The sequence below is a fragment of the Aricia agestis genome, chromosome 16 (assembly GCF_905147365.1).
Source record: "Aricia agestis chromosome 16, ilAriAges1.1, whole genome shotgun sequence".
NCBI lineage: Eukaryota > Metazoa > Arthropoda > Insecta > Lepidoptera > Lycaenidae > Aricia > Aricia agestis.
In genome coordinates, this window is record NC_056421.1 from 12,396,326 (window position 1) to 12,423,161 (window position 26,836).

Sequence of the window (26,836 nt, forward strand, 5' to 3'; positions counted from 1 at the left end):
ATTTTTTACAACTTAAACATAGTAACTTGTGTTTATTTATGTGTAGTATGCGGTTTGTTTGTAACAAATTGGCTTATTTGCTATGTTTGTGTATTTTTTTATCTTTTTTTGTATTTTAAAGTCTTAAATTACTTTATTGAAATATTTCTTTGACTTTTTTCAATTGTTCATATTTATCAGATTAATAATGATTCTGTCACAGCGGTTAAATCAGTACGTAGATACATGCGACGAAAAAATGTTGCGCGCGCGTCACCGCTTGCTTGTGAGTCCCTTGTGATCTGCCCCTTTAAAGGGGTACTTACTGTTCGATACCTAAAGGCGCGAGTGGGACAGGCATGGCGTTGCCGAGGTCGCACCAAAACCCTATTTTTTTTACTTATCTTAGTTCAAAATTGACCTAAAAAATTAAAACGTGAAATATGTAGTTTATGTTAATGTCGATCTATTGGCGTGTGTTTCAAATAAAAGTCATTTGTAAATACTACGGAGATGCTGAATGTTTTATGCTTGAATTTCAATAAATTGGTTTTACTTTGGAAGCTTTTATCATAAGTTTAATAAACAAAAATAGAAAATTTAAAACGTGGAATGGAATGTTGATATACTGAAGATTATTGCTGTATTTTTATTATAGCTTTGTAGCTTTCAATTTATGAGTTTATAAGGCTCTAAATACGGTAAATTATGGAATCTCCGTAGGGGAAGGGCCTTAAAGTCAAGCAGGACGTTAATTTTCAAACGATACCCAAGAATATTACTGTGTCGCCACTCCATCGAAATACAGAAAGATTTCGAAATGAATATGAATAAAAATATAGAGGTAAGAAAATGTATTGATATTATTTCCCTAAGAATAGGTAAATCTTTTTTATGGTGAGGTTGTTAAGAAAAAAAAAATAGATTTGGTAGTTATAAGACTGGATTACATAACAGGATAGTGTGCAAGTCATGGTCTGGGAGCTGTCAATCTTAAAAGTGCCCTCATAGCGTGCATGAATTTTTTTGATGAAAATAGATAGTTTAGATTGATTTGCAAAGCCGGAAGTTCGTATAAAAATGTAAGAAAAAAAATTGTGAATAAATGTTTTACTTACAATAAACAGGTCCAAAACTTAATTAATGACTGTAGTCTATATAAATAAAGATATGCCCCGCCTACTTGGGTAGGTAGTAGGGAGAGTAGTGGTGGTCGCTCGACTTCGGTGATATGAGACAAGGGAAGGAAGTCGATCGACGAATCCAAAACTCCTAGAAGAGCTACTGGTCCATGAAGACGCTGATGAAGGGAGATTTACCAATCTCCCTGAAACGCAGACTCGTCGACATGTGTATTTTGCCCGTCCTAACCTACGGTACGTGAACATGGTCATTGACCGATTTGCAAAAGTCCCAACTCGGGGTATGCCAAAGAGCGATGGAGCGCAGTATGTTTGGAGTAAAACTAGTCGACAAAATAAGAAACACCACACTGCGCTCCCAAACAGGTATCAAGGATGTAGGAGCCAAGACGGCAAAACTAAAATGGGATTGGGCTGGCCATGTTAGCCGAATGCACCCCGACCGCCGCGCTGGGCAAAGTTAACAACTAAATGGGTACCCGAAGACGGACGACGCAATCGTAGCCGGCCAAGAAAGAGATGGCGCGATGAGCTGCAGGCATAATACCAGCCCGGCTAGCCAACGGTGGCGCAGGAGCGAGAAAAATGGAAGACCCTGGGGGAGGCCTTTGCCAAAAAATGTTTTACCGTCACCATGTGCACTGGTTTGCCTAAAGTGTATTCAATAGAAAATTTCTTTACCTGTCAGGAAAAAATTGGTTTGCGTATTTAAAAAAAAAGTTATTTTATCTAAAAAAAAGTATTGATTGAAGTTGAATGTAAAGTTAAAATCATCATGAAACAATAGTAATTTTACAAAAACATAAATTATTATTCTAGAATCTAGATTATAATTTTATTGACTAAACTTTATTGAAAACGAGTTCAGAGTCAATAAACTTTAAGGTGGTGTGCCGAACATTTCCGGCCATTTGTGGTCCCGCAAACCAAGATAATCTTAAAGTAGACATTCATCATCATCATCAGCCTATTGCCGTCCACTGCTGAACGTAGGCCTCCCCCAATGAGCGCCAACCATCCCGATCTTGGGCAGCCCTCATCCAACCGCTGCTAACCACTTTCTTCTTTCTAGGAGGCTCGAGAATGTACCACCTAGCGCCATCTTGTTTCGAGTAGGGGATTTATGTGTAGTGTGTCCCCTGATCAGTTTCGCTGGTTTGCCGCTAGATGGCACCACATGTCCGTATACCGTGTGCCGTAACAATATTATTTTTATTTTTGTTGAATTGAAAATAGTTATGGTCTTATGGATGATATTAGACTTTTTCCGACCCATTCTTTTTAATCACAAGCAAACTAAATTCTGATCTGAACACTTTACCACACATTCAAAACAAATAAATAAGTTATGGCCTATTGGCTATTAGATGGTGCACTAGAAAGGGAAAGAAGATATCACTGCACTAGTTACTTTCCGAGAGGAATTAACCAGGTTAATGTCAGAAGCAATACCGCTCGCATCTCGATTTCGCTCCGAGCGGACACAAATCCAAAAACCGCTTAAAGAGCGCTTTAACCTGGTTAAAAAAATACCGGTTCCGAGCCCTGCTCGCAAGAAGAAACTCGCACGGGTTAAGGTTCTGTATCGCAATGGCCTTATTCATCTCTGTCTAGTCTCTAGTCTCTCCGTCTGTCCATCCAACTGTCTGTCACCAGACACAGAAATATAATTTATATTGCGCCTATAACAACAAATAAAATAACGAAATGAAAAAAAAGTTTTACGGTGTCGTAACGCCTTGTAATCGTGTCCAACTCGCTCTTGACCGATACTTGTTTTTGATTATTGTTTTTTCATATGATTTCTCGGATTATAATATTATATTGTTAACATAATAACATTATATGTATACATTCTGCCTAAAGAAAATGTTACTTAAAAAGTTGCCACGAGATAAAAATCTTAAATGTAATGGTTTTCCTTATTGCTTACAAGATAATATTAAAATATCCAATTCAAATCCCAAATCAATTTACTTCTAAAAATATCTCATCTTCATGAGTAGGCGTTCAGAATATTTTAACATTTTTTCAAGAAGGTGTATCTGATGTCAAATTTACGAAAACATTTGTTGCCAGTAATTCGCGCTGAAATGACCTTTTACCACAATAATAACTGCCGAAATATCTTTCTTTGGTTATTTAAGGGGGCGACTAACCCTAAAGTGTCGATTTTGTAATTCATTTTTAAGCCCCGAATTGTTTCATTTTCAAAAATTAGATACTTCATTATATTTCCGAGAATTCGATCTGAGCAAAAACACGATATCTTAAAATTATCTCGATAGAAAAAAATCACAAAGATGCATCTAATTTTCACGAATTTTTCATTTATTGCCATAACCGTGCATTGAACTAAATTAATATTTTAACACATTGTATAATATTCTATCATTGAGAGATCGACCTAGCGGATTTTTAAAATGTTGTATATATATCGAGTTATTGAGAAAAAACTAATTTGGCGATGAATCCGCGTCGTCCTTTTTCACCTGGCATATGAAAGCCGGGCGTGAGTGTGAAGAGAGAAGGACGATGTTTGATTTTTTGGGTTAGTCGCCCTCTTAAGTATCTGAACACCAAATTTTTATTTAATTAAGCGGGAAATGGACGTAACATAATATAGATGCATTTTGCATAATTATTAATTGATACTATTGTGCGCTTTTATAATTTTGAACGTGGCGGTAATATCGTGGACGTCCGCGGTAAAACAATAACATAGGGAAGTAAAATGTATGGAAATATGGAAATATATGAAGACGTTTATAAATTTCCGTCAAGGATAATTTTTTAACGTGCACGTTAGAGGACATCACGACGTCTACACTCTTCTGAACCACACAAAACGTCCGCGGTGCGTAAAATCAAAAGGGCATTTAACGTACCCAACGTTTTACTGTGGAAGTCGGCGTCCACGATACGTGACGTCCGGAATTATAAAAGGGCATAATGTTTTTCAAACTACTACTATTTTCCATACCGAAAATCATTGTAAATTTTTCTAGTGTAAAACTATCCTATGTTATAATTATGTAATGTAAATATGACAGTTTTGAAATCCGTTTATCACACGAAAATCCCTTATTACTCCGCAACTAAATATTCTATTAATTCCTTTTTGGAAACTCAAAGTATCACAATATGAAATTTCTTGGAAATTGATTCAGCGGCTTAGCCCGGCTATAAATGTAAAATGCTTGAGTCTCTCTTTCTCTCTCATTCTCTTTGCGTTTAAGCCCGGCCGCACATTATCCGAAATTTCTGATCAGAAAAATTTGGATGCCCCGCCGAAACGCACTCTGTTCATACATTTTGTTTTAGACCCTACATATTAGCAGAATTCTGACGTGTCAAAATGTATTAGCGGGGCGAGGCGTTCCAATTTTTCTGATCAGAATTTCGGATGTGTGGCCGGGCTTAAACGTAAAGAGAGAGAGAGACTCAAGCATTTTACATTTATAGAAATACTACCTTTCGTATTTAAAAAATGTATACTTACATTAGAGACTAGAGAGAAGTAACTTCATAATTTTATATGTCTTTGTATGACTTATTAGGTACATCTCATCACAGATAAAGATAGCAAACCACGAACACTGAATAGTTATATTATGCTGCGTAAGTTTTATTAGTAACCTTGCGCCAAATCGTGCGGGATCTTAACATTTTTCCGGGATAAAAAGTATCCTACTTATGTCCTTTCCTGGGACTCAAAGTATTTCCATACGTTTTAGCAGAATCGGTTCAATGATTTGGGCGTGAGGAGGTAACAGATAGACATACACACTTTCGCATTTATTATAAATATTAGTATAGTTTATGTATTATTGAAACTAAAACAAGGTCTCATACGACTGAGTGTTTTGCTTTTAAGATTATTTAGATTTTAGACTCAATTTGTCTCCACACTTGTAATTTAACACTACTACAGTCACAGAGCACTTCAAATGAATTATCAAGATCTGTCCTGACATATAAGGACGAATGTGTTAAAATTATTAAGCGCGTTAAAGTAATCCATGTAATATGATGCTTTTAATTGCATGTTCTAATTCTCTGGTGCGTTATTCCACGATGATGTAAAGATGACATAAAGATGAGATAATGTCGATTTCCGAATACGTGTTTCGTATTTAGAAATCAGTAGAAATACATTAGATGGCGTCTACGTTTGCTTATTTCCGAACGGAACGAATTCCGCGCGTACGTTTCAAGTGCAAGCAGGCGCGTTCGCGCGAAAAAAAAGGTACGTTTCCGCTAGTCTTCCAGGATTCCAAATCGTAACTCCACATTAGGAAAACGAATATGGATACCGTGTATACGCGGCCAGATAAACCTTCAGTCTTCAGTTTCTAGACAGGGGTTTATCGCAGGAGTTTATATCTCAGTAGAGACGCACGCGACAACGAACTGTCGCCAGCAGTATTTCCGGACCAATATTCACTCTTTTTAAACAAACCTTTAAGAAGAGAGTGTATTCTCTACCCCATCTGAAGTTACGAGTATCCATGGGAAACGGTAGTTGATTTCCATTAAGTGACCCGTTTAGTCGTTTGTCCACTGATTTTATATTTAAAAAAAAACCTTCAGCTATGTATAATACTTAATATTATGAGTGTTGAGTATATATTTGAATTATTTCCACAAGGACCAAGTGTCGTCAGCGTATGGCTGTGGAGATGGCACCCTGATTGGTTTTCAACATATTATAAACCGGTACCACGCTCATACGCGGAGCGGAGAGAGATAGATAAAATCATAAACATAATAATTATAATATCGCTAATAACATTGTTGACATTGCCATTACAGTACATTTTGAACATTACCTTAGGGAAAGACGGTAGCTGATCCCTTAAGAATTAGATTAACAGTTGAATAACTTAAGTATAGATTTATTTTTATCACGATAATAAAGCTTAAACATAATTTACCGTTCGGAAAAAGGTTTTCCGGGTATTTTAATGTTTTACAGTTTGACTGTTGTCAAAATAAATCCATACCACATTAAAATCGGCTAAACATGCACAAGCAATGGAGAGCCGCAAATAGTTCCCATTCAAAATTAATAATAAGTTAATTATTTAACACCAAAGGATACAAATATATTATAGAATGCTGTCAAAATCATTACAATTTCTTTTGAACTCACAGAAATCGTAAAAAATACTTTTGTATCTCGGCCATCGCATCCGCGCCGCTCATCAGCGTGCACACATATAGTAAATAATGCTCGCGTTTAATTGAAATGCGCCAAGACGGAGTGCACTTTTGCAATGGCGGTCCCGGAACCGGGTCAAAAGTACTCACGAGATAAATCCATCGAACACCGAGACAAAACTGCATATACTTATTATCCATATTGATACAAATATTATGTGTCTGTCTGTGTATCTTTCCAGGCAACTGACAGATTGTCTATCAGTCGCCTCTATACCGCGCCCAAAACTAGGCCTTTGCATCCGTAGTGGATGATTTATACAGTATTTTCAGAGCGAAGTAACCACTCCTCAAATACTGTAGTACCTGGGACAAGATTTAAATGTCCGTATGGTTGCCCAAGCACATACGACATTCTCGCAACATAGTCGGCCTAGTCCAGTGGAAAGAACTAGTCAATACGTCTGGGACCAACTGTGTGCGGGTTTCCTCACGATGTTTTCCTTCACCGTAAGGGCGTCCGTATTATGTACTTGAGATCAGAAAATGTCTCATTGATACATGACGCCTCCACCCGGGATCGAACCTGCACCATCTACGAGTGCGAACCAAAGGTCTACCCATTAGGCCACGGACCGCGCCCAAACAAGGTAGGTAACAGATTTTGCTGATTTTTTTTTTATGAAAGAAGGGGGCAAACGAGCAAACGGGTCACCTGATGGAAAGCAACTTCCGTCGCCCATGGACACTCGCAGCATCAGAAGAGCTGCAGGTGCGTTGCCGGCCTTTTAAGAGGGAATAGGGTAATAGGGAAGGGTAGGGATGGGAAGGGAAGGGAAGGGAATAGGGGCGGATAGGGAAGGGAATTGAGCCTCCGTTAAACTGACTCACTCGGCGAAACACAGCGCAAGTGCTGTTTCACGCCGGTTTTCTGTGAGAACGTGGTATTTCTCCGGTCGAGCCGGCCCATTTGTGCCGAAGCATGGCTCTCCCACGCATAAAATTTGGTATTCAGATACTTTGAATCCCGGGAAAGGATATAAGATACTTTTTATCCCGGAAAAATATGTTTTTTTCGCGCGATGAACGAATTTTGGCGAAACGTAGTTGCAGGTGTCATCTAGTTATGGAATAACTAGCTGATCCGGCAAGTTTTGTTTTGCTGAGCGAGTCTCAGACTTACCTGAAGCGCACACTTAGGCTACGTTTCCACCAGAGATGCGTATTTCCACCAGTAGCCCTAACACGGCCACCAGTAGAACTGCGAAAGTATGGACAAACTGTAGAGATAAACTTAATTAAGCGTTCCGATCTTTTTTCGTTCCCAAAAATTCAATTAAAATGCCACTTTATGACAGACTATAGTCCTAAAAATTCAAATAATATCCTACTCTATGACATCTATCCTAATCTATGACATATACTATAGTTTGTCATAAAGTGGCATTTTAATTGAATTTTTGTCAGTCGCGGTTGGCCGCGTTAAAGATCGGAACGGCACCTTTAGTTTATGTCCACAGTTTGTCTATATTTTCCCATTTCTACTGGTGGCCGTGCTAGGGCTACAGGAATGTGTTTTTAAGATCTAATAGCATCGTCGCGCTGAGCGATGTCATGGTAAGGTCATGTCAATGAAGCGATTCTATTGGTTCTCAAAAACGCATCCCTCGCAACACATATCTGGTGGAAACGCAGCCTTAAGATTGTTCAAGGGTGCAAGATTGCTTATAAAGTCTAAATAAACTTTGACGTAAGTATAAGAATGTCGTAAGTTGATATTATCACTTTTAAGGCTTAGTATATTATTTGTGTTTTACTTAAACAAATAACTAAAAAAGTAAGAAATAAGAAAATTCTAAAAATCCTAAACAAGAAAAACTCTTTGCATTATAAAACCACTTTTCACTCTAAAACATACATTTCTTGGTTGAAGTCGGTTTTTTAAAACGGAAAGCTTCTAACATCCACGGTGTCTGGATTCTTAAGTCTTTATCTGTGAATTTCTCGGTCGAATTACCCTGAAAAATAAACAAAGATAACACGTTCTAGCTTAAAGTCTGGCTTGAGTCCAGGTTTTTTCTACATTTCCTGTTTAACTGACGTGTATTGAGCCAAAAGTGTTAGTTATGCTTATGTTGAGATTTAAATAAGCTTATTTCTGAAATACACACTGCCGAAATAGTATTATAGCGTGAACATATTGTCTGTCTCGTCTATTAGCTCTTCACTAAACCCGCGTAAATGATTTTAGTTTATTTTTGGTATCGTAATAATTCCGAATATACTTTTATATTTAATAATTATTATTTCATTTGGTTATTGTTCTCTAAACACAATATGATTGCAAAATTACAAAAAATCTTGCCGCATAAACTACAATGAGTTTATCTATTTACATATTATAATTATATAAAAGCTTATAGCAAACAATGATCTTTACAAGCACATATTCTGTGATTTCAATAAAAAAATGTCAATTTTAAAAACAGCTACTGTTCACAAAAACTGAATTATATTGTACCACATTACAATATAATATAATTCAGTACAGTAATATACTGAAACACTTGATATTGACATCATAACGTTAATGAGTTTTACGATTATGAAAATTAACCTCAATAGAAACGGACGTGTTCATTTAGTTCCCAGTAATTATATTTTGGTTAATTATAATTCATTATGACACTGTTTATAACCACTGGTGATGACGAACGAATATCTTTTATATTATATCCTACTAATATTATTATAAATGCGAAAGTTTTACTAAAATTATACGTGGGAGAGCCATGCTTCGGCACGAATGGGCCGGCTCGACCGGAGAAATACCATGTTCTCACAGAAAACCGGCGTGTTCCGTCGAGTAAGTGAGTTTACCGGAGGCCCAATATCGTACCCTATTCCCTTCCCTACCCTCCCCTATTCCCTTCCCTTCCCATCCCTACCCTCCCCTATTACCCTATTCCCTCTTAAAAGGCCGGCAACGCACCTGCAGCTCTTCTGATACTGCGAGTGTCCACGGGCGACGGAAGTTGCTTTCCACCAGGTGACCCGTTTGCTCGTTTGCCCCCTTATTTCATAAAAATAAGTCCATTTGTTTGTTACCTTTTCATGCCCAAACCACTGAACTGATTTTGTTGAAATTTAGTATAGCGATACTTTCAGTCCCGGGGAAGAACATAGGATACTTTTTATCTCGGAAAAACGGTTCCCGCACGATTTTGTGTGCAACGAAGTTGCAGGCGTAATTTAGTATGTTATAATGTAATCTAGTAGGTTATAATGTAGATTTATGCAATGTTCAAACTCAACGGGTTGCACTTCGGGCGAAATGACAACGAAATAGTATGATAAGGCATACATTTTCGCTGCACCGGCGGTCTACATTCCCTCCGTCTTACTAACTTTCGATCAGGTTACGTGTCTTCGCGTGTTTATCTATTTTTACTCATCCCAAAAAACAACACCGCTAAAGCAGTTTTCACTTCAAAAATCTCCTTTGTATCAGTTTCTGGTACATTTACCTTTGTTTATTCATACAATTCCCCAAATTATCACAAGGATAAAATAAATAATAATAAGCTTAAGCTCCACGTTCCTGTCTATTTGTAAACAATCGACTAAGAACAACCTTATTTAATTAAATCATTAATTTGGTTTATTGTCAGGATCTCACTGATGTTTGTGTTGTTTATTTCGTACTTAAACTATTGAAGTGTTATTTATAAAGCATAATAACGTTACGAGTAGCCCATCAACAAGTTTCAACTAGTCCATACTAATATTATAAATGCGAAAGTGTGTCTGTCTGTCTGTTACCTCTTCGCGCCCAAACCGCTGAACCGATTTTGATGAAAATTGGTATGGAGATACTTTAGGAAAGGATGTATACTTTTTGTCGCGAAAAAATGTACGGTTCTATCGGTCGGTCGGTCGGTGTATAACTGGCGTAACGGAGTTACAGGTGTCATCTAGTAAACTTTAATCAAGTCTATATTATTCGTGCATTTTGTACTCTGTATTATGATAATTCTGAGATGTTTAATCTGCATACTTATATTATCTAAACTGAAATTTTATTTTTATATCACATATTTATAATATTCATACGTGGGAGAGCCATGCTTCGGCACGAATGGGCCGGCTCGACCGAATAAATACCACGTTCTCACAGAAAACCGGCGTGAAACAGCGCTTGCGCTGTGTTTCGCCGAGTGAGTGAGTTTACCGGAGGCCCAATCCTCTAAACCCTACCCTATTCCCTTCCCTACCCTCAACTATTCCCTTCCCTTCCCTTCCCTCCCCTATTACCCTATTCCCTCTTAAAAGGCCGGCAACGCACTTGCAGCTCTTCTGATGCTGCGAGTGTCCATGGGCGACGGAAGTTGCTTTCCATTAGGTGACCCGTTTGCTCGTTTGCCCCCCCCCTTATTTCATAAAAAAAAAATGTTGTTAAAGTATTAGGTAAATAAGTAAGAAAGACGCAGAGGAACTCGTAAACAAAATATTTACATCAAAACAGTCGCGACCCTTGGGCTTAATATGTGGAACCGAAGAATACCACAGATATGGCATTTATTCAATAATAATGTCTGCGTAGCTACGCAGGAGTGATTTCGGACATGCCCAAGTGTATGCGCAGTTCACACGAGTACGCTCTCTTTATTCACTCTCATAACTCAATAGGACGAATGACCAACACGACAAGCGAGAGACCAGGCGCCAGGCGTCTCTCATCCCAAACACATACATTCTAATCTTTTATACCTCAAAAAATATCTGAATAATTTATGGTGATAAGCTGAGTAGTTTCCGGTTAAAAGCATACAAATAAGATTTACAATTTATATGAATATAATCCACTCTAATATTATAAATGCGAAAGTCTGTTTGTCTGTCTGATACCAATTGTTTACGCTTAAACTGCCCAACAGAATTCGATGAAATCTGGTATTCAGATACTTTTAGTCCCGGTAAAGGACATAGAATAGGCTTTGTTGCGAAAATGTATGGTTTCCGCGAGATAAACGAGTGTCGGCGTGTCATCTACTATTATATTTACTAGCTAAAAGCCGAGCTTTGTGATGGCTCGCATCGTCACACCTTGACTGACTGATGACAATACTCCTACGACCTACATATACAAAACCTTGACTGACTCATGATAACATATCTACATATAAATAAAAATTACTATGTTAAAGCACAAATCAATAGGCCTGATAGTTTTTTCGTAAAGTGTACCACAAAATGTACAGGTTATGGGATATAATAGGTCTCGCTTCGCTCGCCCGGATAAGTTCAAGTAATGGCTAACGCTAACACAACTACAGCTCTATCCTTCCATAGCTCTATGGTCTTTATTGATAAGATAAGGCCGCCTCAACTCTAATAATTCGAACATTTTATGTCAACGATACCACCTTATTGATCTGTTTGTTACTTTTGTGGATTTCCTGCGGTTCGACGATTTTTCCGATACAAATAATACCTATTCCGAAAATATCTTTATTCTTCGGGCAGGTCTGAAGCAAGAGATATAATTTACTATAGAAGTACATAGAGACTTAGTGGTTTCGTCTTAAAAGTTTTTTTTTTTTTAATTTATTTTAAATTTCTCAAGGCCTGTTATAAAATAATCGATGAAATGAAATGAAATGAAATGATATTTATTTGGATAAAATATGGTTGCTAGAGATGTTACATTTCGGTAGATCGCATATTTTGTCGTAGTTGACGACGTCCAAATAATATTATAATCGCAATTATAATAACTAAGTAGTAAAGTTATTGACACATTTTTGGCTGGCAATTTATAAGACGTAATTATATCATTCATTAGTCATAAATCATAATAATTATTAGTAAAAGTTGTAATTTCTAATTTCTCATTACAAGTCAAAATTAAGTTAAAAAAATAATGTCAAAATATTCTAAATGTCAAAATTATTTAAATAAGACTGCGAATTGTCAATATAACCTTAAAACTAACCAACTAACAATTATTTATAATGAAAAAAAAAAACATTGTACTATACAATAATCTAGATAATTTTATATGTCAGTTTCATTAGTCATCACAAGGTAATATTAATTCCAATAGTCAAATACAACATTATGTCAAGATACAATAAGCAAACTATAATGTCAAAGAAATTCAATTAAACATTAGCTACGAGCTATGTATTGCTACGAGCTATGTATTGCTACGAGCTATATTGCTACGAGCTATATTGCTACAAGCTATAATGCGAGCTATGTACTGCTACGAGCTATATTGCTACGAGCTATATTGCTACGAGCTATATTGCTACGAGCTACGTATTGCTACGAGCGACGTATTGCTACGAGCGACGTATTGCTACGAGCTATGTATTGCTACGAGCTATGTATTGCTACGAGCTACGTATTGCTACGAGCTATGTATTGCTACGAGCTATGTATTGCTACGAGCTATGTATTGCTACGAGCTATGTATTGCTACGAGCTATGTATTGCTACGAGCTATGTATTGCTACGAGCGATGTATTGCTATGAGCTACGTATTGCTACGAGCGACGTATTGCTACGAGCGACGTATTGCTACGAGCGACGTATTGCTACGAGCTACGTATTGCTATAAGCGACGTATTGCTACGAGCTGCGTATTGCTACGAGCTACGTATTGCTACGAGCTATGCATTGCTACGAGCTATATTGCTACGAGCTACGTTTTACTACGAGCTATGCATTGCTACGAGCTTTGTATTGCTATGAGTTACGTATTGCTACGAGCTATGTATTGCTATGACCTACGTATTGCTATCAGCTACATATTGCCACAAGCTCAATAAACTGATACACATACATGTGAAAAGGTATTGATTTTATATATTATCATTATATTTTATTATTAATATCAGATGTCCGTTAGAATGTTGATTAATATTCAATATTACGGAATAACCATTTCCAATAATTCCAATTAGTTATTTCTAGTATATGATGGCACCTCCGTAATACTGTAATTAGGTTAGTCAATTACTATCAGATAGATTATTTTAATTTAATCACCAGCGTCCCTCCGAATTACAGAAACTAATACAATATAGATTAATATCATTCTACGTTACGAGAGTAGATACGCGAGCAGAAGCGATAGCACAAAGGCTTTTGAAGCCTTACGCTACCATAATATTATAGTTAAAGTCCAAGTGGCCAGCAACTAGAATAAAGGTGATCAAGAAGAAACATCGACAGAGGACTAAAATTTAGTATAATATATATTATAAATGCGAAGTTTTATCCCGGAAAAATTAACGGTTCCCGCGCGATAAACAAATTTTGGCGCAACGGAGTTGCGGGCGTCATCTAGTTTAGTATGATATAATCATAATACACAGCTAATTTTTATCATAAGCCTGGCAGATTTTTGACCGCTCACACTGGTTTCGATCAATGTGATATTTTTTTTCCATGCCTGTTGACCTGGCCAAAGATATTTAGGAGTGATTATACAATGTATCCCTACACCAGTGTCCGATCCTTTAATGTTATGAAATATGGCATATTTTATCGACGAATTGGCTCTTATATTTATTTATCTCTCTCACGGTTGTGAAATGGCGGCTATTTTATTTTTTTCTTGGGCTTTTATGCTAATTTGACCAATACTTGTCATGTAAATACTTTTGACATTTAATATGAAGTTATGTGCCATGATTCGCTCTTTGCACTTCGGTTTTTCTCTTCTGTTCAAATACTCTATAACCTCAAGACTATTCAATCATTCCTTCCTTCAATATCTTCCTGATGAAATTACCTTGTGTGGATAAAGGTGGGTAATAAGGCCTTTGTAGGATTAATTCCGGTCTATATTTTTACCGGCATTCCGGTTACTGCTTATCGGTTTTATTTACCGGTTTATAGCAGTTGCTATGTTACTATAAATTGATTGGTATTGTTAGGTTACCATGGATCTAGTGACACTCAAATTGAGTATTATGAGGGTCAGTTCAAACTGAAACGATTCAAACTAAAATTCAGTGTGCAGTTCACTTTGAAATGAGATATCATGATATTTCAATGTTTAGAGGAACGACGGCTCTACAACTACGTACCAAAATGCTTATACATTTTGGTATGTAGGGTCTTTTTTGAGGGAGGCGCTTATTTTAACTCCTACAAAAACGCAACAGCCCAGCCGTTTACGAATTATAATCAAACCTATTAATTTCAAATTATGGTTATCATTTGAAAGATCTTATAAATTCTTATCTTGTTGGTGGATATCTAACGAATCGTCCAGCGTCTTTCATGTCCACGCCAGTCGTGCTTATTGCGCAGGGCAGTGTTCTTACTTCTTGTTATGTAATGAAATATTAAATAATTATACGATAAACGACGAAATCATATTATAAGAAAAACCAGCTTCTACGGTTCTCTTCTTCTATTTAGTTCTGTAAGGTACGGTTTCTTGCAGAGTCAGCATACTTAATGAATTATTTAACGCCTCCGTCGTCTAGTGGTACAGAGTGCGGCTCTTGACTCGGAGGTCGTGGGTTCGATTCCCGTGTTGGAAAAATATTATTTCCAAGTTTGGTTAGGCCAATGCAGGCTGATCACCTAATTGTTTGACAAGTAAGATGATCCATGCGTCGAATGGGCATGTAAAAAGTCGCTCCTGCGCCTAATCTCTCGCCGGTCGTGTCGGTCTTCCGTCCCACTGGGTAATGAGAGTAAAGGAATAGAGAGTGCTCTTGTGTACCTACTGCGCACACACTTGGGCACTATAAAATTACTCCTGCGCAGCTGGCCTGGTTTCAATGAAATCGGCCACCTTCACCGAAACCGGTGTGGGAGCTATTATTATATTTTATCAGAATAGAAAGTAGCTTGCTTAAAACAATTTAGATTTTGTATCACCAAATTTTATTCAAGCAAACATCTAAGGTGCCAAGGGATAACTGCCAACGATGGGGAAATTTCCCCTATTTGATATAAAAGCCCCTAAGCCTAACGCACAAAGTCGTCAGTAGATAAAGGTTAACCCTGCCGAATTCCACCAGATAAAAATATTAAAAAATATTCATATTGACCTCTATAGAAAGGTCTAATAGAAGGTTGAGGTTAGGAAATAAGTGTCGTTGGATCTAATAGAGGATGTACTGGGGTCAGGGCTAGGGGAATGTAATGGGTTATCACTTATCAGGTATGATAATTGATTATATTGGAGTTGTAAGTAACCGCAGTAGTCGTGTCATTTTTGCCTTGTGTTTTTTCTTTGTATCTCAGATTACTAACACTAAGACGGGCTCACAGAAAACTGGCGTGAAACAGCGCTTGCGCTGTGTTTTGCCTAGTGAGTGAGTTTACCGGAGGCCCAATCCCCTACCTTTTTCCCTTCCCTACCCTCCCCTATTGCCATCCTTACCCTTCCCTATTCCCTTCCCTCCCCTATTACCCTATTCCCTCTTAAAAGGCCGGCAACGCACCTGCAGCTCTTCTGATGCTGCGAGTGTCCATGGGCGACGGAAGTTGCTTTCCATCAGATGACCCGCTTGCTCGTATGCCCCCTTATTACATAAAAAAAACTACATAAATTACTGATTATTTTATCAGCAATGTTATATTAATAAAATTAAAATAATAGTACACGTTTTTTTATTAACTGTGCACAAAAATTACTATGACAGCAAACATTTGGATATTTTGCTTTTATCAAATTCTATGCAAAAATATTATAATATTTTTATTAAATCTCTTTAATAAAATTAATCACAAGTAAGATTACGTGCGTTATACAAATAGGACATTATTAGTTTCTATAATAATCCATTGGAATGGTCGACTGACACGAATTGATCAGGCGTAGTATCGACTTTATAAATGGCTATCCGATGCATTGATTATTATCTTTCTTGCCAAACAATCAGGAGATCAGCTTGCATTGCATTTACCAAACTTGGAAACAAAATTTTCTAACCCACACACGTAATATTAAATTATAAAAAAATGTTAGAGATCGCTTGTCATCAACACGTGATAGCCCACCGCTTCGGAAGTATTCCGAGTCCATCATACTCGCGAGGACTGAACGCATATCGATAGACCGAATTGGTGAAATGACCATACCCTATCGAATGCCTGAAATTTAACACATAATACCTTTATCCCAATTCTACTATGTTCGATCGAGTCCACGGAAGACAAAAGTAATGGGTTCATGGATTATTAGGGTTCCGTTCCCAAAGGATAAAACGGGATCCTATTACTGAGACTTCGATGTCTGTCCGTCTGTCTCCAGGCTGTATCTCAAGAACCGCTATAGCTAGACTTCTGCAATTTTCACAGATTGTGTATTTCTGTTGCTGCTATAACAACAAATACAAAAAAACAATAAAATTAATATTTAAGGGGGCCCCCATACAACAAACGTGATTTTTTGCCAACTTTCGCTCTATAACGGTACGGAACCCTACGTGCCTGAGTTCGACTCGCACTTGGCTGATTTTTCTATGTCAGTCAGTTTCCTGCCAAACCATCTAATCTACGAATTAAAAAAACTAAGGAAACGTAATTCCCATACTTCAATCGTTTTGAATTTGGTTCCTTTTCGCACACAATTATTTAATTTTGTACGTGGGAGAGCCAAGCTTTGGCACGAATGGGCCGGCTCGACCGGAGAAATACCACGTCCTCACAGAAAACCGGCGTGAAACAGCGCTTGCGCTGTGTTTCGCCGACTGAGTGAGTTTACCGGAGGCCCAATCCCCTACCCTATTCCCTTCCATACCCTCCCCTATTCCCTTCCCTTCCCTACCCTCTCATATTTCTCTATTAAAAGGCCGGCAACGCACTTGCAGCTCTTCTGATGCTGCGAGTGTCTATGGGCGACGGAAGTTGCTTTCCATCAGGTGACCCGTTTGCTCATTTACCCCCTTATATCATAAAAAAAAGGCAATATAGCTACTCGGAAACACTACATTCAAATTGACAATATAAATTAAAGCCGTTGACAATAATTGTCAATTACACAAAATTTTTGCATGTATTCGGGTCACTTTTTGCTTAAAGTATGCATGTATTCGGTTCACATTTTGTAGAATCGGAACAATTCTTTTGACACGAAGTGTATTCGTATAGCATCTAATTATACTCTTATCAAATTTAAACTAATTTAGAATATACGACTGGCCATAGCCGGTCGGCTGCAGTCGGGACCGACTGCTCTAGGACGGTTGCGTTGAGCACCGACCTCTCAACAACTGCTCGAGCGGTCCGTGTATTGTGGATATGAATTTAGTATGAAAACTGCAGTCGGTTATTGCAGTCGGTGCTCGACTGCAAAATGCAGTCCGTCTATGGCCGGCCTTACACGGATCCTGTAGCGGTTTTAGCATTTAGATGACATTGCCATGAGGACGTGTCTCGACTTTGTATGCAACATCTGCTCGGTCTTTCACACACACAAATTATATACAGCTCGACAAGGCTTTATATGAACGTGGGTGACATTGACGGGAGCGCTGCTGGTAAAGGAGAACTGCACAGAGAACTGTCAAACACATATCAAAAATGACGTTTTTCTATGATAGAAGCGTTTAGTTCCTTTTCTCGCCACGCTCATATAAAGCCATGTCGAACTGTACACACTTTACAGAGCCGAAAATTAGTTCCAAAAGTCGCCGCGCGCCATTGTCGGTTTATTACTTTTTGCTGTTTTCTAGGGAATAAACTGTATTAATTAAGAACCGAAGCAGCATCAGAATTGCATTAATAGAGTAGAATCAGGTATTATGTGACAGTGGAATATTGCGATAGCAGACACGAACTATATTCAGTGAATTACGAGTCCATTGCGGGGATGCTATTTCCAACAACGTTATATTATATGTAACTTGACAGATAGTGTATGGAATCTGTGAAAAAAGTTGTGGGTAGCCTCTCCAGAACTTTATCAGGAAGTGGTGAAACAGGCCCTAAGAGTATTTAATTAGTTTAAAATATTAACAAAGACATACATTACATTTGTAGGATTCCACTATTTAGCCAGAAAGCTGTTCTTATTATTCTTTCAAGATGTTTTTAAAATTAACTTAAGTAATGTAAGAGTCTTCTAAGTCCTAATGCCTAACACTTTTTTCCGTAAAATATCGATAATTTTTCATCCGATCGATCGCAGCTTGATGTCATATAGCCTGCCCCAATTAGTGTGCTTTCCAACAAAAACAAAACATCCATACTAATATTATAAATGCGAAAGTGTGTCTGTCTGTCTGTCTGTCTGTTACCTCTTCACGCCCAAACCGCTCAACCGATTTGACTGAAATTTGGCATGGAGATTCTTTGAGTCCTGAGAAAGGACATAGGATACTTTTTGTCCCGGAAAAATGTACGGTTCCAGCGCGATAAATGAGTTTTGGCGCAACGGAGTTGCGGGCGTCACCTAGTTTTCAATAAAACCTGTTCAATTAAACCCAACTTATAATAAACTCTTTACCTTTATAATATTAGGCTGGCCGCATACACAAATTTTCGAATTCGTTTTCCGCATTCGGAATTCCGTGAGATTAGCGTTCATTCTTTTCACGTGCCGGCTTGCACTTGAAAAGTGCGTTCTTAATTCGTTCCGTTCGAAAAGAAGCGTACGTGTGCGCCGATCATTGTTTTTTCTACTGATTCTATGCATTCGGATTTCAGAATACGGAAAACTAATTCGGAAATCGTATGCACAAAACGTGGATAGTGCTCTTGACGACACTTGACTCTAAACTTCCGTGCTCCCCCGGCATTCGGATGGGATGATTTGTTAGAAACGAGATTGCTTCGATGTTTAGCTGAGAGACAAATCGCCCAGGAGGGACCGGCAACGGATGAAACGAATGGCGGCGTTTTGTCACGGCAGCTTGTATGAAAATTTCTTTAACTGTTCAATGACGAAAGGGTGATTTTTGTATCAGCAATACAACAGGCAATAAAAGGCACTATTATGCAAAGCAGAGGGTAAACTAGCACATACAGTTACCAACCAAAATATTCTGACAGTTGCTACATGTCATATCTTATATCTTTAAACGAGCAATTCTTGTATATATTTATATGTAATTGGAATCTCGGAATCGGCTCCAACGATTTTCATGAAATTTAGTATACAGGGGGTTTCGGGGGCGATAAATCGATCTAGCTAGGAATCGTTTTTAGAAAATGTCATTTAATTCGTGTTTTATCGAATACCGAGCAAAGCTCGGTCAAATAGCTAGTGTATATCAACAGAAACGTCGAACAGAACTTTTGTTTACTATCTATGTAATGCCTAGAGTGAAAATATTGCAGTAATGTATTATTGTACTATCAGAGAAGTTGAATCCTAGGCAGATGGGGGACCTACGTAGTTTCAGAGTAGACAGAATTATAGAGTATGCCGACTTAGAACTGATGTTGAAATTTTTAAATTTGACGTATTAAGACGAAAATCGTCGCTAGGGTTGTTAAATTGTTACCTACGAATTTAAAACTATGACATATTCGCTGGACGTGTTCCTCTTTGGTCGTATTGTTGTTTGTGTTTTGACACATGCGATTAAAATTGTCAGAGTCCAATTTTGAAATCTTTATTTTAAAAAATATTTAAAAATAAATTATATCAGCCAGCGCAAGGCACATTCCGTTCATAATCCTAGTGAAACCCGACGAATTTGACAGATATTGCAACCTGTCCGTTTCTTTGCAGTCGAACTACTGGTAGTTATGTCTATTGTGGTAGTTTGGTCGCGCAACGCGTTATGTCACACCCAGCCGACAGATCACAAATAACATTTAGTTATCTGTGATTTCCATCCGAAAATTCCGAACGTATAAGGTTAACGTGAAGAGACGACATACAGACCTAAGTATTTATTATAATATTCCTATTTAAATAAGTTAATAAGGCTTTTCGCAATCCATAATTGAAGTGTCGGCGTGCCTCCCGAAATGCCGCCAAAAGTAATGAGAAAGTATAATAAGCTTTAATTTGGAAAAAATCCAAATTGTACATTTCGTTTTCATCGTTAATGTTTTCACAAAATAAGCCTTTCGAGATTTTATTTTATGATACTTAAGTAATACTTAGGCTTACACATAATGTTTTTCCTACAGGCCAATTAAAAATTTCTCCTATTTACATAATAAAGAGTTGACTTTTGTAGGAAATTCCCATCTATAGCACCAGTTTTAAATCGTTGGCTCCTGTCCCTTTCTAATTTTTAAACATGTTGCTTTTTATAGCTTGAAACTCGACCAATTAAATTTGCCACTGCATTACTTTATTGCGTGGATAATATGGAACTCCGACTGGATGAGAAATGTTCAGAGAACCAATTGGACGCCGTTAAGCATTTGAAGGATCCACTGTAGTAATGATGAACGTCCAAAAAAAATCTTAACGAGTAATGCCATTCGGTCACTTGAAGTAATATCTTTAAAATTACAAAATTAGCAATATCACTTGTAGTTCTGTGATAAATAATTATGTTTTTTTATATTTCGGCTACACGGATAAGCCCGGCCGCACATTGTTTGAATTCTGATCAGAAACAGTTGAATTTCGCCGGACCACCCCGCACACTATCCGAAATATCCTTCCGGCGAGTTCCAGCTCGCTCGGCTCAGTACAAAATGTAAGAGACAGCGCGGACGTTCAGCTGTTTCTGATCAGAAATTTCGGACAATGTGCGGCCGGGCTGAAACGCTCAACGTCACAGGCGTTTACTTCAAAATAATCTTTAATTCCAAGTTTTGTTACAACGTTCTAAATTTAAAAACCCAATTATCTTAAAACTAACAACTTAGGACATTCATCATTATTGCAGTGGACCCTTCATTTGTGTATCATCGTATACGTGTTGAGTTATGAATGCAGTAACGTTTTTTAGATAATTTAGAACAAGATTGCATACATAATTCAACAAAAATGTGTCTGTGGGTTAGTACACAAAAGCTTAACAGCGATCATTTTTTATCTATCGAATCTTGAACGAGTTCGAAGATTGGAGGTGTTACAATTACATTCCATTGCATCTATTTAAATAAATACCAACTTTTTGTTTCAGGAACCTTCGAAGGGACACATGTGATGATCTTCATCGGCTTTGGTTTCCTCATGACCTTCCTCAAAAAGTACAGTTATAGTGCGCTCGGCTTTAATTGGCTCTTGGCAGCTCTGACTATACAATGGGCTTTACTGTGCCAAAACTTCTTTACCATGGAAAACAACACAATTTATGTCACGAAGAAATCTTTACTTGGTAAGTTGCATTCAAAATTTTATATTTTACGAGCTTTTGCCCGCGGCTTCGCTCGCGTTAAGAAGTATTATTATAAACAAACTTTCATCCCCTATTTTAACCCCTTGGAGGTGGAATTGATCAAAATCCTTTCTTGGCGGATGCCTACGTCATAATATCTACCTGTATGCCAAATTTCAGCCCGATCGGTCCAGTGGTTTGGGCTGTGCGTTGATAGATCACCATGTCAGTCAGTCACCTTTGAGTTTTATATATATAGATTGTCATGAGTACTTACGATTAATATTTTTTAACACTTTCAAGGACGCTATCACTTGAGACTGTATAACAAAATGACACAATAAATGTCCATACAAATTATACGACGTATGAGTACGTAGTGTCCCATTAAAACATATTGTTTTATACACATCATGACACAACCGTTTTATCACGTCATCGTATCTATACGTTACGTCATTAACCCTAGAACCGTACCCATCTTAAACTTTATTTAACGGTACCCTGAGGTACTAGTGCACCCCAACAATAATAACACATTTTTAAAAAGATTTTGAAATATTAAAGATTTTATTATTAAATCAACTTACATAAACTTTTTAACAATAACCTCAGTCTTTCTAAACATAATTAAATCGTATTAATTAGGTACTTAAAACATTTTTGGCATATTTTGTTCTGGTGAACAGTACAAATGAAAGTTTTGCACGTCTCACATTGCGTACGTGATTTGCGGTCTTTGGACCTCGGGAAGAAAAAACACCTTCCAGATTTGAAATAAGGAGAAGCTATAGAAGGCGTTGGTCGATTTTTCCCCAATATATCACCAATACTTATTTGTAGGGACGTTGGCAAAGTTCGGTATTGAAATCTGTCTTCTAGGTGCGGTTTTATGAGATCAAAAGCGAAAGTCTTCAGGCAAATGCGCCTATTCCTGAAAAATTGCTTATTAGCAGCATTTGAATAGAATGTAACAGTATCATAGAATTGATCCCCACAATATTTAGTATTCCATAGAACACACAGAGGCTCCAGCGGCGAGTTTTGCGCGACACACTGTAAGTATGACAAAGCTATCCATGCCATACACATTTTTCGCTGCTTTTCTGTTTTTTTTTCTACCTCTACCACGTAAAATATCTGGAACGCTAAGGACAGTGACTGGTTACGCATTAGAACTGAACTGCAAAGATACTTCTTCTATTTCTTCGTCTGAATCAGGAGGTGACTCTACTTCTAAAGAGTGAGGAAAATTACGTCATCGTGAAAATCTTGTATAACTTTATCCAGCTCTTCATCAGATGCCTCACCTAAAAACAGATCTTCACCATCTTCCGATTCCAGAAGAATATTCTCTATTTAATTTTCACTCAAATTACGTCTAGACGTTATCTGAAAAAAAGAAAATAAGTTAGGAGTGTGTAAACAATCCTATAATGCCATCAAAAACAAATAAACTCACAATATCAAAACTGCTTGACCGATCTCGATAAATTTTATGTCGGTTTCATCAAATTCATGCCCACAAATAATAAAAAAAAACAACAAAACGATGAAAATGTTCAAACAATTACTTACGTTTAAAGTACCCTGGGGTACTGCAGTACCACAAGCAATGTACCGCTTCCACTTGCTAGCAAGAACTGCGCCCGACTGAGGTATCAGCGCATCACCCTGTCCCACGCAAATACACGGACGCGCGAAACAAATCGTCGAACAGTAAAAAAAATATAACGAAATTTTTGTAATTTTTTTCATTTGTACCCAAGGGTACGGTTCCAGGGTTAAAAGTAAAATTAACTAGACGAGTACGGACATAACGTCTCATAACGCCCGTGAATTCTTACAAAGAAAAATTTTGCGATATAATAAAGGCACACACATTGAAATTCGTAATACATACTACTTAAGTCAAAATAAAATACATAATTATTTTGTTTTGACTTATGATTTAAAGAGGGCTTGTTATTTTGAGAAAATGAGTATTTTCTCTTCATAACTTTACAAAAAAAGTTCGCAAATTATTTTTTGCTTAAGGCTTCGTTCATTTAATAAAAATGGACTAAGACCTCAAACGATGTACAAACTTTCGTACATGTTTTATTATACTTAAGGTTTTTTTTAACAGTCATACATTTTTTCTTTCATAAATGAGTGAAATTATCATACTTATTGGTAGTCTTCTTCATACTGTATGTAACATGTAATGTAACATCTTTAGTTTATAACCATACTAGATGTCCCGCGCGGCTTCGCCCGCGTAAATTAGGAATTTTACAGAAACCGTACATTTTCCCATAAAAAATATTTTCCCCGTTTTTCCCGCATTTTCCTGAGTTTCTTTGGTCGTATTAGTCTTAGCGTGATAATATATTATATAATATAGCCTATAGTCAAACTATTTTTAGAAATAAAATAAAGATTTTTTTTTAATTATCACTTGACAAACTCGAGTCTCGATCTAAAAGACTATGAAATGGTATAATATGGTAGTGATGATGATGATGATGATGATGAATGTAATTTGCATAGTAGCATATGGTTCCTGTTCTTAAAACAACGCCGAAACTCCCAAACTTGTATCTATAAAGAATCAGGAGTTCTCTCAGCACCTTCCGAACCACGGTATACCAGGTATATCTCGGTGCAAACTTTTACTTGTTGGTAGCATATGCTTAGAATACTTCTCACGAAACCGAAGTCACCACTCGTTTCCCTATAAGTTTTGAGGAGTTCCCTCGATCCTTCATCAGATCACCACTTTTGTGGATATAAAAATCGGGTAACATACGGCGGAGTAATCGTTGAATATAAGAAAACGAACATAACACCTCCCCCATTTTGAAAGTCGGTTAAAATTGTAGCCTATGTGTTATTCATCAGAATAATATACATACATCAGTATAAGCTATATTATTGTAAAGTTTCATTAAAATCCGTTCAGTAGTTTTTGCGTGAAAGAGTAACAAACATCCATACATCCACACATCCATACATCCAAACAAACTTTCGCCTTTATAATATTAGTAGGATGTAGCCTATAATATATTATCACGCTAAGACCAATAGAAGCGGAGCACCAATGAAGAATGTTTCAAAATCGGGTGATTTTTCCTATTGTGCTGCGTAAACGATAAAAGTTTCGCAAAAATTGGCAGAATTTTCTTTATTTACCCATGAATTAGTTACTCTCTCGGGTCTGTGGCTGTTTGGTTGTTCGTTTTGTTCGGTGTTGCTATGTGTCTGTGCGGATGATTTTCTTGCTCTCTGTATTCGATGCCTATCCCTATCCTGGCTGAGGCGAGCCTCATGCTCTACAGATGATTCTCTTTCTCTCTGTATTCGATTTCTATCACTATTCTGGCTGAGGCGAGCCTCACGCTCAACAGACGATTCTCTTTCTCTCTGTATTCGATTTCTATCACTATTCTGGCTGAGGCGAGCCTCACGCTCTACAGACGATTCTCTTTCTCTCTGTATCCGAATTCTATCATTTTTCCGACTGAGGCGAGCCTCACGCTCTACAGAAGATTCTCTTTCTCTCTGTATCCGAATTCTATCATTTTTCCGACTGAGGCGAGCCTCACGCTCTACAGACGATTATCTTTCTCTCTGTATCCGATTTCTATCACTATTCTGGCTGAGGCGAGTCTCACGTTCCGTTGACGATTCTTCATCTCTTGCTGAACGTGCTCTTTTGGCATTCACTGTACTACGACCTATGTTCGAACGACGACGTCTTCCAGGCATGATCGTATAGTAATACCCACAAAGCAACAAATAACCCAATCGCAAAGCAAAAACAAAAGTCCGTTTTTCTAACCAAGTCAAATATATTTTTATCGACAATTCAGAAACCAAAGAACCAGAAACAATAAATATCTGAAAGAAAGCGCTGTGGTTGCTCCTCTGCGTTACCGTCTGCACAACCACACAATGACGAAATACACTATCTACTACAATAACATAAGCCCGAAGCTTATGAGAGCCCCCGGCCGGTTCCGCCGTAACCGCTATGTCCCTCGGCCGCCGCCGCGCGACATATTTTTTGATTCCGCGTAAGTTTATACGTTTGAAAACTTCTAAAGTATTGATCGAAATTGTATAGTGTAAAAGACAATTATAATCTACATTTAATGTCTTAGCTTCCAAACATGTTTATTTGGATAAGGGTTAATGTTGTAAATTGTTAAAATCGCTTCGTAAATAAGCCATTATTTTTCGTAAAAAGTAAAGAACAAAAATGGCTATTGTGAGTTATCCCTAAGAAATAGACATATACCATCGCGGACTTTTTTGTTTACCTTATTAAGGTGTACAATACTGTAGTACATTATTTTGATCTATCTCGTAGGATTTAGCCAGCGTTTGCAATATAAACGCAAAAAAATGAATTTATTTACGACATAACATTAGAAACCTCTAAAATTATCAGTGTTTCTCTACCATATTATGCATATGTTATACATATAAACCTTCCTATTGAAACACTCAATCTATTAAAAAAAACTGCATCAAAATCCGTTGAGTAGTTTTAAAGATCTAAGCATACATACACACATACATACAGACAGCGGAAAGCGACTTTGTTTTATACTATTTAGAGATTTTATCCAAATAAACATCATTTCATTTCATACACCATAGTTTCAGAGACTTGAGATAATCCATACTTCCATACTAATATTACAAATGCGAAAGTGTGTCTGTCTGCCTCTTCACGCCCAAAAGTATAATTTATACACAGCCAATACTTGCTGCCAATAAGACTGGCAGCCAGTATTGGCTTAGTATATGCCGCGTGTAAATAGTTCTTCAAGCCAGGCCAACGCTGGCTGTCAGTCCTGGCGAGAATAGAGCGCCCGTCTACTTTTCTGACCTTCGCCAGCATACCCCTCGACAGCGCCAGCGTTGCGGACATGTGTAGACAAAAAGTGTCTGCCCGTCTGTTTCTTACCACTTTACGCCCGAACCTCCGAACCGATTTTGCTGAAATTTGGTATGAAGATACTTTGAGTTCCGGGAAAGAACACCGGGTTCTTTTCATCCCGGAAAAACTCACAGTTCCCACGCAATAAACGAGTTTTGGCGCTACGGAATTGCAGGCGTCATCTAGTTCAAAATAATTATATTCTGTAGCTCAAAGAAACTCATTCAAAGACAGTCATTCAAGTTTGTATGAAATGTTGTTTTTAAACACTTAAAATAAAGAAAAAAAAAGAGACTTTAAAGGAAGGTAGTTCTGTGTTAACGTATGGAAAAACAATGTTTGCCGAGCCAGTT

The 26,836-nt window shown here is 37.5% G+C and overlaps 1 protein-coding gene across 1 annotated transcript in view; it reads left to right on the plus strand.

Annotated features, from left to right (window-relative positions):
- Window positions 1–26,836, plus strand: part of LOC121734629 (ammonium transporter Rh type B) — a 65,347-nt gene that overhangs the window by 14,709 nt on the left and 23,802 nt on the right. Inside the window, exon 3 of the mRNA XM_042125219.1 lies at window positions 21,359–21,553. Within this exon, the coding sequence (XP_041981153.1) occupies window positions 21,359–21,553 (195 nt within the window). The remainder of the gene's footprint in view (window positions 1–21,358; window positions 21,554–26,836) is intronic.